The 13981-nt window shown below is 37.2% G+C and overlaps 1 protein-coding gene across 1 annotated transcript in view; it reads left to right on the top strand.

Moving 5' to 3' along the window:
- LOC140155242 (uncharacterized) overlaps positions 1–13981 on the top strand; it is a 157552-nt gene that overhangs the window by 99454 nt on the left and 44117 nt on the right. Inside the window, 1 exon segment of the mRNA XM_072177996.1 lies at positions 13643–13807. Coding sequence (XP_072034097.1) covers positions 13643–13807 — 165 coding nt within the window.

The following is a 13981-nucleotide window of genomic DNA, read 5'->3' on the forward strand; positions in this document are numbered from 1 at the left end:
ATAGACAGTTAATATTTGTATACTAGTAATGAGGAATGCGGCATGATACTGGCCAGTGCGACTTCACTTTTTCATAGCTTTTTATATCACCTGAGGTCTGTATTACTATTAGAAGGTGATCTTATTCCAAAAACGTCTAAAAAAATCAAAGATTATAACTTAAAGGGAGTGATAGCAACATTTGCACAGTATTTTTGTGGGACATGAGAGCACATCAAATTGCATTCTGAATATGAGGAATGTTCTTCTGATATCAAATAATTTAGATAATAATAAGGCTTTCTGGTTCTCAACCCTCGATTTCAATTATTGGTGATGCACTTCCACATAATGTATCAATAAAAAGTGATCCATTTTAGTCAGATATCCCACATTCTTGATTAATTGTTACATTTATACCTAATCTTGACTATTTTGTACAACAATAAATCACATTATTTAAGTTAATTGCTGATTACATTTAAAGAACTCATGCACGTCAATAGCAATCTTTCCATATTAGTCGTTAAGCTCAACCCACTCCAGCTTCGCAACCAAACCAGTTAAGTTAACGTGGTTAATGAACTCTGGCGTGTACAAGTCACAATATTGTGTGCATTGTTCGCAGTCTTTCAGAAACCATCGTCAAAATTAAGTTCAAATTGTTCCCCTTTTGAATAATTCACCACTTAGTAAACACTCTCCAACTATTCTTTTATTAAGATTTCAAACAGGTCTCAAATTTTCAGCTATTGTTCAGTGCAATTGCAACTGTAATGGTCATAGGATGGTGACCTGTTCTGGTGCGCAGAGAAGTGTGGCACAATGGATGACCATCTACGCATGGAGGTTCAGGTTTGTGAAGTCATTGGCCAGAAGGGGTTATTGTAGGTCAATTAGCCAAGGATGTACAGATTGAAAGCCTAAGGGGGGCTAGCTAGCTACTGAAGATATTGGTGTGCCTTAGTCTTCAACTTGAATATGGAAACGTGATAGTGCCCTAATTTCATAAAGAAGTAATCATGTATGCCCACCTATTACTGGGCAGGTATTGGGTGCACTGGCCATGCTGGACATGACTGACCAGAACAGTTTGTGGTCATCAACGTTTTGGATTCAATTTATATTTTGGACAAGTTAAAATATTTTTCTACCCTCGATATTAGGATTAGAGTTAGGATTAAGATTGACAGATTAGGATTACGGTTGGGGTGATGGTTGGGAGTGGCATCAACAACTCTTAAAGGGGTGTGGCCCAATCAACAACAGCCTCATCCTCCATTTTTCTTCAAAACTTGGTATCAGAAGAAAGCTCATATTTTCCTCATTCATAGGTGTAGATCGGGGGGGGGGGGTTAAATCCCCCCAATATTTTGCTGGGGGATGGTCCATTCAATCATCCCCCAATGTTGATGCCTGTATGTGGGTTTCTGACCAAAATAACCTCATATTTGGCACCAAAAAGGGCTGGGTTCACTATACTTCAAGAAATTTTTCCAACCCCATACCCCCAAGAAATCTACGCCACTGTTCTCATTTTTCTCAATTTAACGACCGAGGTATGTTTCATTTATGTGGTGAATTGTGGTAACCACAACCGGAAGTATATCATATGGGGCATTGTTATGCATGTTTTTGCTTTGAATATCAAAACTGCAGGAGCAATATAATTCAAAATTTGGAATCTTATTGTTTTAATGCATAGACCTCAATGAAAGGTAGAAAACAGAACATGAAAAGATTGGACCATGCCCCTTTAAGTTGCTCTAATTTTTTACCTTTGCACTATTCAAATTTAGAACTTTGAACTAGATATCTAGAACAAAAATATCAACATCAACAACAAAATCATCAACATTAAAAACATCAAACCAATATCCTAGATAGCTTGGTCATTACACCTGTAAAATCAAGTTACAGATGTAAAGAAACCTGAAACACATCAGTAACGTTTGAAAAATAACCGGAAATTAATGTGTAATATCGCATCCTTATCTTCAGAGGGGATGACACTTCATTGCATTTTGAGTGAAACTTAATACCAAAAGGAAGATGGGAAAAAACAAATGACAATTGAATAGAGGATATTTTGTACCAGTCCCTATCCCCGCCATACAATTACATGCTCATCTTTAATGTATTGTGTACAAGATGGACGGTGATGTATAAAGAAAATCCCGGCTTTGCCCGGACTTAAACTACTCCATATCGATTACATGTTCTCCTATTCAATCCAGACACAATGGGCTGGAAATTATGGCTTTGCAACATGAAATGTACTGTGGAGGAAAATTAATGAAAATGCAAGCCTACAAAAGTGTCCTAATTGTGATGGTCATTTGCCCGGCCGCTGCATTATGACGCACAGCTAACATAGTGGAAGCATAGAGTTTCATATAGACAGCTGTTTTGCCTGAAATCTACACTGCGAGCCAAATTTCTTAGCCGTACGTTGGGCCGGCCAGCCAGCCAACCAGGGGTTCGTTGACCGGCGTTAATGTTATTATGTAGCGATTGAAGACAAGGGTTTACATATTGTGGAAGCAGGAAGTAGAGTAATACACCGTGAGGATGTTCACTGTAAGAAAAAGAGGAATTTATTGGCTGATGAACAACAAATGGATGGGGATATTACTGATGGGTTTCCTTTATCTATTGCGTATTTGAAGCGCTTTTGTTAGAATAGATGAAATTGTTGTGGGCGATTTATCAATTAATGTGTCTATTCTTGAGAATGGCTTGAATGATGATGATCATGATGCTGATGATGAAGAAGATGGCAAAGATGACCATGGCAGGGAGGGAGGGGGAGATTATGTTGATGATGATGATGATGATGATGATGATAATGACAGTGATAACAATTGTTTAGTGTGCATTCACTCATTGAAGAAGGTTGTTTTTAATCCCAGAGACCTTGTCCCTTGCAATGCATAATCCCTTGCAAATAAACACAAATACTTATGGATATTCAATGCAATTATGCAAATTATAACAGAATAAAGCTTTAGGCCTATTGCCTGAAAAACATTAAAATAAAAAATCAGTTTCATCTCTCATGGTTGTCATAACGAAGGAAGGACTGTTAAAATATAAAATATATAAATTTTTAATAATTTGCCATAAAATTTGTATTATATGGCAAATTTCAAAAGATCAAATTATTTGATATCTGAAGGACATTCCTTGTATTCAGACTGTAACTTGATGTGTCTGATATGCTCTCATGTCCAACAAAAATGCTGTTGCTATCCGATCCTTAAATGTATATTACAAGTTTTACAATCATGTAAAAATCATCATTTTGACATAACTTGGGCATCCTCCATGGCAAATGTTACAATTGTTAGGATTTAGGGTTAGGGTAGGATTAGGGTTAGGATTAGAGTTGGGATTTGTTTGGTATTCTCTTACACGAAGGATACAGACATAAAACTGGGAATGAGGCCGAGACTGTGTTTGGGTACGGGAGGAGGAGGGGATGAAGACTATATCCCGGGGGGGGGGCACTCACATTTCCCAGCTATACGGGTATGTGCCGCGGCGACGACCCCCTTTTTCAGAGCCGCTAGCCGTTCCTTAGACCCTCTGAATTCATTGATTGCCCGCTCTGAAGCCCCGAAAATTTTCTAGCCGTTCCATAGACCCTCAGATCGTCGATTTCCGCTCTCTTTGGCATCTTGACAGGCGTGTTTTCTGTCCTACTATTTCAAGCCCAAAAGCTACTTTTGCGAGGCCAAAAACTTCAAAGGGAATTTTCCATAAATTTCTTCCCCATTGAAACACATTGTATTAGGAATAAGGTGAACTTTGGGCGGGGTTTTGGGCTTCCTTAGTAGTGGCAACACTGGTTTGTTTATAAACAGCCTGCCGCGATGCCGATGCCGATGCCTTCAGCTGATGAACATTTTGCTAGAAATAAATGATTTTGAGATCTCTTTTGGGAATAAAATTGCCAAATATGAGGAAAAGTACCTCAAATAATTGTGTGCACATCCTTGCAGCTGGCCATAACAGTGAATTAAAAGGTAATTTACGATCTACTGGTCTAGTGGAATGTAGACTATGCCATAGTCGATTTTTGATAAATAAAAATGTTATTAATCATGATGAACGCATTCAGTTGAACTCGAAATTATACTGATATTTAGTACATCAAAATACTAGTATAAAAAGGTTATGAAAAAGTTTAGGCTATATAATTATATTTGTGACAGTAAAAGTAAAGTATTTAAGTATAGGCCCTACGTAGGCTTATATTATTGAATACAACATATCATAATGGTATAATTATAATGACACTTCAATACTGAACAATTCTAATTTTAGAATCTGCCAGTTTATTATCCGAAAAACCGACTATGGACTTTCACTTTTAAGCAGAACTTTACCCCGGGACTCACACACTGTCAATCATACTTGTTTATCAATAAAATCTAACCACAAGACTGAGCATGGTGGTACAATACTGGCGCTAGATGCATACGTTCATCCACCAGCACAAAAGCGCCGCATTCCCTAGATAGTTGTGTACCATGTATAGTTATAATGGTACCAGTACAGCGTCGGGAGGATTTAAACAATAACGAGATCTGGGCGACCAATCACAAGCCAGATTCATTTTTAAAGATGCATTACATCATCACCAATTTTAGTTAGGCCAGAAATTGGCCTAACTCTCAAGGCAAAGTCAGTAGTCCACTTGGGAAGCTAACAAACAGCGGGCGTAGGGTGACTGAAAAGATCAGTCGTAAAAATCTATCAATTGTGCACTCATTAATTAAATCAGAGTTTTAAGCTTAAATGTAATAGCCAGAGTAGTGCACAATTGGCAAGTGGACTACGGAGAAGTCTAAGTGGAATGGTGTCAAATTCTGCACACTTCACTCAATCATCTCATGCAGTTCAATGTAGTCAAAATGTTTTTCTTTTCGGCACTGAAAAAAATATTCTTGTGGGTTTGTTTTTATGATGGGCTTTTATGTAATGCTGCTAGCTGCTGCTATAATTACCAGTAGGCTAATAGCATAGATTGTATTTGTAGGTCTGCAGGGTCTAGTAATTTTGATTCGAATGCTGTTTTGCTTTGCTGAGATTTTCATCGTAATAGGCCAAAACAGACCTATTTTGCATATGGTTTTCCTGATTTAATAGTTTAATGCACAATTCAAAGTGAAATCGATTCCTTCAAAAATCTGTGGCAAAAACGTAACAAAATTGAACCCTGAGTGCATGGTTTAGTTGCCGAGATTTTTCAGATTTTGGCGACTGATCAGTTCCCAAGACCCCCCTTTTGGCCGGTCAAACAGTTCCCAAGACCCCCTTTTTGACCGGCCGATCAGTTCCCTAGACCCCCTTTTTGACCTGCCGATCAGTTCCTTAGACCTCAAGTTCGAAACTGGCGGTGGCACACCCCTACCAAAAAAAAAATTGAGTGCCCCCCCCCCCCGGGGACTATATATGGTGATGTCCTCCAGGCTCAGAGATGTGCAAAACCATGGAAAACCTTAGTATCGTTATGTTTAATAACTGCACATTTTAGACCCATTTCAAGTGTAACATGCTTGTTTTCAAAAAAACTTAGCACTAGAGAACAACCGACTCAGAAATGGCTAGGTATATTAATTGAAAACCAGTTACCTATTACAAGTTGCACTATGTTTATATAGAACGGATTTGGCCATTCAGTATGGCATGTATGGTATGATGCAGGGCCATGTCACAGGTAGTACTAGTAGGCCTATATAGACCATATTTACCTGTGTGTATGTTGACTTAGCTTTGGAAGACAAACAGGACTTTGTACAAGTAGTTGGGATATCAGGAAAGTACACCTGTAACTTGTTGCATAATCCAAACATTTCAAATGTCACTCATTTTTACACCTTTTCCAAAATTGACTAAAACCACACTTTAAAATGTCAAAATATTGTTACATAGCATGCTCATTCCTATAATCTGGTCTCCAAATTGGATTGCTGAATAAGAAATAGTCAAAATCTAGGTCCTTGGCTTGTGATTGCTTGTGACTAAGGTAGCTTAGATTCTGTTGTTAAGTGATTAGTATGTAAACAGTGATTGGCCACTTTGTTTAGTTCCACTCCATTAGGTTTGATTGACATGCCTAACAAATTGACTGTTTTGTATGGCACCTTGATTTAGTCAATACACATAAGCCAGCAGACCAAAAAATGGTAATATGCACAAGTGAACTTGAGTCTCTGTTACACTTTTCTATGTAGATTTATCACGAGGTGTCCCATTTTTAAAAAGTACATGTAATTTGTCACCCATTTGTATATGAAATAAATTCAATGGTGAACTGAGCTGATTTACAGTAGCTTACTTTTTAATTTGACAGCCTACCTGTCCTGGATGAAGGTCAAATTGAAATCAAACACATCATATTTGGCCCATATTCTGTTGAACTGATAGTGATAGAGTATATTTGAATCCCCTTACACTGGAGGTATCCCCCCTCCCCTGTATTGCCTCTGGGGCTCAGGCGAGCGATGGACCCCACAGCCCGAAAGTTACCACAAAAGAGGACCACTTTGACAAAAAAATGTGATAAAAAAGATTGTCCCAGAACACCAGGATAGAGATACACTTTAGTGAATATTTTCTCTTTACATGTCTAATTTGGGCTAGCACAGGCTCTGTGCTGCCTTGCTGCGCTCGGTGCTCGCTCCACTCACTGTTCAAGAGGCGTCGCGGGTTGTGAACAGGGCTAGTTAAGTTAGGCGTGCAGCCTAACTTATTTCTTTCTTGCCATTTCTTTAAGTTAGGCGGGCAGCCTAACTTATTTCTTTCTTGCCATTTCTTCTTTCTTTCTTTCTTTCTTCTTTCTCACAATTTGCTACTGCTTCCACATCCTTGATCGGATTTCCACCAAACTCAGTCACAAGCAGTATTGGGTAGCTGGCTACAAAAGTTATGGGTTGTTTAACGTCAGAGGTCATCCAAGGGGTCACAGGGGTCAAAAAAGGTCATTTTAACAGAAAATGCTCCGATTGAGCTGAAATTTAAATGCAATGATCCTTATGACATTCTAAACATGTTTAAAATATTTTGAAATTTATTTAAGGTCATTAAGGGGCCATAAAGGGGTCAAAGGTCAAGTTTTTCAAAATGCTCCAATTGAGCTGAAATTTAAATGCAATGATCCTTACGGCATTCTAAACATGTTTAAAATATTTTTTAATTCATTTAAGGTCATTAAGGGGTCAAAGGTCAAGTGTTCCAAAATGCTCCAATTGAGCTGAAATTTAAATACAATGATCCTTATGACATTCTAAACATGTTGAAAATATTTTAAAATTCATTTAAGGTCATTAAGGGGCAATAAAGGGGTCAAAGGTCAAGTTTTCAAAATGCTTCAATTGAGCTGAAATTTAAATGCAATGATCCTTATGACATTCTTAACATGTTATAAATATTTAAAATTCATTTAAGGTCATTACGGGGGTCATACAGAGGTCAAGGGTCAAGTTTTCAAAATGCCAGCTTTCCACGATCAAGGTATATTAAAACGGCAATTAATAAAACAGTCTTATTAAAAGTAATACTATCCAGCACAGTGTTGCTGCTTGATCAGATCATCACAGTCATCCGCCTAACTTACCTCGTGCCCTTGCAAAGGGCACAGTTGCTCTAGTTAAGTTAGGCGTGCAGCCTAACTTATTTCTTTCTTGCCATTTCTTTGTTTCTTCTTCTTCTTCTTTCTCACAATTTGCTACTTCTCCCACATCCTTGATCAGATTTCGACCAAACTCAGTCACAAGCAGTATTGGATAACTGGCTACAAAAGTTATGGATTTGTTTAACGTCCGAGGTCATCCAGGGGTCACAGGGGTCAAAAAAAGGTCATTTTAACCGATAATGATCCGATTGAGCTGAAATTTAAATGCAATGATCCTTATGACATTCTAACCATGTTTAAAACATTTATAATTTATTTAAGGTCATTAAGGGGCCATAAAGGGGTCAAAGGTCAAGTTTTTCAAAATGCTTCAATTGAGCTGAAATTTATATGCAATGATCCTTATGACATTCTATACATTTTAAAAATATTTTAAGATTAATTTAAGGTCATTAAGGGGTCATAAAGGGGTCAATGGTCAAGTTTTCCAAAATGCTCGATTGAGCTGAAATTTAAATGCAATTAGCCTTATGACATTCTAAACATGTTGAAAATATTTTGAAATTCATTTCAGGTCATTAAGGGGCAATAAAGGGGTCAAAGGTCAAGTTTTCAAAATGCTTCAATTGAGCTGAAATGTAAATGCAATGATCCTTATGACATTTTTAACATGTTTTAAATATTTTGAAATTCATTTAAGGTCATTAAGGGGGTCAAAGGTCAAGTTTTCAAAATGCCAGCTTTCCACGATCACGGTATATTAAAACGGCAATAAATGAAACAGTCTTATTAAAATTAATACTATCCAGCACAGTATTGCTGCTTGATCAGATCGTCACAATCATCCGCCTAACTTACCTCGTGCCCTTGCAAAGGGCACAGTTGCTCTAGTTAAGTTAGGCGTGCAGCCTAACTTATTTCTTTCTTGCCATTTCTTTCTTTCTTTCTTTCTTTCTTCTTCTTCTCACAATTGGCTACTACTTCCACAGCCTTGATCGGATTTCGACCAAATTCGGTCACAAGCAGTATTGGGTAGCTGGCTACAAAAGTTATGGGTTGTTTAACGTCAGAGGTCATCCAAGGGGTCACAGGGGTCAAAAAAGGTCATTTTAACCGAAAATGCTCCAATTGAGCTGAAATTTAAATGCAATGATCCTTATGACATTCTAAACATGTTTCAAATATTTTAAAATGTATTTAAGGTCATTAAGGGACCCATAAAGGGGTCAAAGGTCAAGTTTTTCAAAATGCTCCAATTGAGCTGAAATTTAAATGCAATGATCCTTATGACATTTGAAACATTTAAAAAATATTTTGAAATTCATATAAGGTCATTAAGGGGTCAAAGGTCAAGTTTTTAAAAATGCTCCAATTGAGCTGAAATTTCAATGCAATGATCCTTATGACATTCTAAACATTTAAAAAATATTTTAAAATTCATTTAAGGTCATTAAGGGGTCAAAGGTCAAGTGTTCCAAAATGCTCCAATTGAGCTAAAATTTGAATGCAATGATCCTTATGACATTCTAAACATGTTGAAAATATTTTAAAATTCATTTAAGGTCATTAAGGGGCAATAAAGGGGTCAAAGGTCAAGTTTTCAAAATGCTTCAATTGAGCTGAAATTTAAATGCAATGATCCTTATGACATTCTTAACATGTTTTAAATATTTTAAAATTTATTTAAAGTCATTAAGGAGGTCATACAGAGGTCAAAGATCAAGTTTTCAAAATGCCAGCTTTCGCGATTAAGGTTTATTAAAACGGCAATTAATGAAACAATCTTATTAAAATTAATACTATTCAGCACAGTGTTGTTGCTTGATCAAATCGTCACAGTCATCCGCCTAACTTACCTCGTGCCCTTGCAAAGGGCACAGTTGCTCTAGTTTCCTCTTTCTTCTTTCTTCTTTCTCACAATTTGCTACTACTGCCACATGCTTGATCGGATTTCGACCAAACTCAGACACAAGCAGTATTGGGTAGCTGGCTACAAAAGTTATGGGTTGTTTAACGTCAGAGGTCATCCAAGAGGTCACAGGGATCGTAAAAGGTCATTTTAACCGAAAATGCTCTGATTGAGCTGAAATTTAAATGCAGTGATCCTTATGACATTCTAAACATGTTTAAAACATTTTAGAATTTATTGAAGGTCATTAAGGGGTCATAAAGGGGGTCAAAGGTCAAGTTTTTCAAAATGCTCCAATTGAGCTGAAATTTAAATGCAATGATCCTTGTGACATTTTTTACATGTTGAAAACATTCTAAAATGCATTTAAGGTCATTTAAGGGGGCAATAAAGGGTCAAAGGTCAAGTTTTCAAAATGCTTCAATTGAGCTGAAATTTAAATGCATTGATCCTTATGACATTCTTTACATGTTTTAAATATTTTAAAATTCATTTAAGGTCATTAAGGGGGTCATACAGAGGTTAAAGGTCAAGTTTTCAAAATGCAAGCTTTCCACGATCAAGGTATATTAAAACCGCAATTAATGAAACAGTCTTATTAAAATTAATACTATCCAGCACAGTATTGCTGCTTGATCAGATCATCACAGTTATCCGCCTAACTTACCTCGTGCCCTTGCAAAGGGCACAGTTGCTCTAGTTCTTTCTTTCTTTCTTTCTTCTTCTTCTCACAATTTGCTACTACTTCCACATCCTTGATCGGATTTCGACCAAACTCGGTCAAAAGCAGTATTGGGTAGCTGGCTACAAAAGTTATGGGTTGTTTAACGTCAGAGGTCATCCAATGGGTCACAGGGGTCAAAAAAGGTCATTTTAACCGAAAATGCTCCGAATGAGCTGAAATTAAAATGCAATGATCCTTATGACATTCTAAACATGTTTCAAATATTTTAAAATTTATTTAAGGTCATTAAGGGGCCCATAAAGGGGTCAAAGGTCAAGTTTTTCAAAATGCTCCAATTGAGCTGAAATTTAAATGCAATGATCCTTATGACATTTGAAACATGTTGAAAACATTTTTAAATTCATTTAAGGTCATTAAGGGGCAATAAAGGGGTCAAGGGTCAAGTTTTCAAAATGCTTCAATCGGAGCTGAAATTTAAATGCAATGATCCTTATGATGTTCTGAACATTTTAAAAATATTTTAAGATTCATTTAAGGTCATTAGGGGGCAATGAAGGGGTCAAAGGTCAAATTTTCAAAATGCTTCAATTTAGCTGAAATTTAAATGCAATGATCCTTATCTTATCCAGTACAGTATTGCTGCTTCATCAGATCGTCACAATCATCCGCCTAACTTACCTCGTGCCCTTGCAAAGGGCACAGTTGCTCTAGTTCTAATTTGGGTTTGTGTTTGGTGCAATATCATATGAATGGAAATGTCACCATGTGGGACAACTCAAAGGGATGAGTTTGTTGGGGGGTGGGTGTGTTTGAGTTTATAAAGACCTGCAAACAAAGATGCACACACAAATAGAGCAACCGGGGACACCCCACAACCGAGGACATCCATTGCTCCCTCTATCAGCGTGTTGCAAACAACAACAAATAAGTAAAAACTTGTGTGCCGGTGTAGGATCATGTCTTAGTTGGACAGTAAAAACAGATAGGTCCACTGTTTGGAGCTTAGCTTCAGGTGTGTTTGCAAGGTCCTCTGATTTCTCATTTGCAGGTCTTTACAAGTAGTGGTATGTGGGATGCACTATGGACCACAATGGCCTCACCCCAATGGCATAGTTCAATAACCTCAATTAAACAATCATAGTGCAAAATTTGACCTCAAGTTGCAGAATATGAATCTTTGTACTTAAATTTTCAAAGATAATTCAATGAATGTACAAATGTATTGGGGTTAAATAAAGAACTGTGCCCTGATAGATGAGTATGTTGTGGATCCTAGTGATGTGTGTATGGTTTTGCAATTTGCATGTGGGAAAATCAGTAATCATGGTAATGACAAAGGCAGGAAAGTTGTTAATGATTATAAAGACCCAAATGTCATAATTTGTAAAGTGTATAGATTAATCATTATAGCTTGACAAGTTGTATCCTACTTTTTACTTGACCACAGCAGTTACCAGCTTTATCTGTACAAAATATTAACTGCACCAACAATCAACAATAATTAGCCAATTTTGTTACCATATATCATGTCTATTGCATAAAGCATGACAGCATGTGAATAAATCAATTTGTTATCCTCTGTGTCAAGATCTTAGCTAGTATTTGACAAGTGCCATCATTTTCACCAAAACTGCCTGACCAAAATCATTTTCACCAAAACTGCTTGTCCAAAATTTGACCCTGAAAACATCATACCAGACCTATTGCCCCTTCTACATGTAGGTGTTCAATTAGTTTAAATAGCTATATGCTATAGAGTACCGAAGTGTGACGTCATAAAATTTTCTTTCTTGCATTTCAGCATTTTCATGACCGTATTTCAGTAGAACATGATGAAAAACATCCACAGTCCAAATTTGGTGGGAATCGGATCATGAGGGCCTGAGATAACTGTTTGGAACCAGGTCAATTTACACTGATTTCAATGGGGCTAATTAGGTATTCAGGCGGTCATATATCGGGCCCTCATGATCCGATTCCCACCAAATTTGGACTGTGGATGTTTGTCATCATGTTCTACTGAAATATGGTCATGAAAATGCTGAAATGCAAAAAAAGTTTCTGTGACGTCATCACTTCGGTACTCTATAGCCTTTTGAAAGACTGATCTCTTTTTGAGTTCACAGAACTTATTCAAGTATAATTGTCCAAAATGACTGGTAGCTAGTGTCTACTGCTATTGACAGCCTTGCTCGTACATAGACGTACAATAAGAAAAATCCCCAGTCCCCGCACTCCGTGCATCCGCGGGTATTCATGCTTGTCGGTGAACTTTAAAAACACCCCCTTTTGCATCTCATTTCGCGAAGTTTTTAGGGGAAAAACACCCCTTTTTTTAGCGATTTCGCGAATTATTTGCCCTTCGACAAAAAAAAAAATTGTTCGCTAAAACGCGAACAATATTTCTAACATACCCTTTTCTGACAGAAACACGTAGGCTGCTCCATGAAAATACCCTTTTTTTCAATTTCGCGAACACATGGTTTGAAAAACACCCCTTTTTTTTTTGTTTTGCGAATCGCATTTCTTCATCTGAAAACACCCCCTATTTCGCGAAATTTTCGACGAGCATGAATACCCATGGATGCACGGAGTGCGGGGACCGGGGAAAAATCAGAATAATTTTTATATCAGACTCTGTCTTTATCAGAATGCTTTCACATTTGCCATTTGCATTTCAGAAGCACATCTATGCTTGTTCCAAAAATGCAAAAATCTGAATTTTGACGATGTTTATTGTGTTCTGGTTCGGCAAATTACTGATAATCATTTTATTAAGTAATTTAGGTATATTTTACACTAATTTTAATAACTAAGCGTAAATAAACTCTTTATTTAATTGCATATTTATTACAGCAGATGCGGATGCTGAGAAATGGATGATTCCATTTCGTATTGTTTAGGTCATATGTCATCACTGGGTAGTTTGTTTTGTCAGTGGCATGGCCTGGGAGCCAATGAGACTCATCATTTTTGAGGACTTGAGCGCGATCATTTGTTTTACGATTTACTTCGGTCCGAGTCGCTGCAGCAAATAGACACCATAGTGACTTCGCATTCAATGGTTCTAAGTGAAACAAGTTGCTCTGGTCAGAGTCACTGCAGCAAATGGACCCGATAGTGACTTCACGTTCAGCGGTTTAAATTGAAATTCACTTAGGTCAGAGTGGCTGTAGTGAAGTGGGACTGGATAGTTCCATTGTGTGCCAATGTCTTTTAATTTTGGATTTCTCTTGAATCAGAGAAAAAATCAAAGTCCATAATAATAAAAGGTATCTTGTTTGATGCCAACATGATTGACAAACTTTGCATTCTAACGTAAGGGTAAAATTTAAATGATCAATGGCTCCTAATAATTTTGCTAGGTCAACATCTTTAAAGGTTGTGTTGCTATTGTTAATATCCTTTTTCATTTATTTTTTTCCAGGTCAAGGTCCTGAAGTGATCAATCAAACTGATAGACGAAAGCAAAACACACAGCATGAGAAGAATAGAAGAGATTCCCTCAAGAATTCCATTGATAACCTGAAGAATGCTTTGCCTGATGGAAATACCTTAAATGACCAAACGCAACAGAGTGTGCTGCTAAAAGGTAAATATATCCTTACTCAGGACATAGGAGGGTGTTGTATAGAGGCAATACTCTCCTATTTTGTTTGTTCTTTTATTTCCACTCTTACCGTACCCCCAGAAGATTACAGAAGTCGTCCTCAACCATAATAACTAAGCTATCTTCTGTAGATAGTAGTTCAACAACTTTTCAAAG

Source organism: Amphiura filiformis, chromosome 6 (genome assembly GCF_039555335.1).
Source record: "Amphiura filiformis chromosome 6, Afil_fr2py, whole genome shotgun sequence".
NCBI classification, from domain to species: domain Eukaryota; kingdom Metazoa; phylum Echinodermata; class Ophiuroidea; order Amphilepidida; family Amphiuridae; genus Amphiura; species Amphiura filiformis.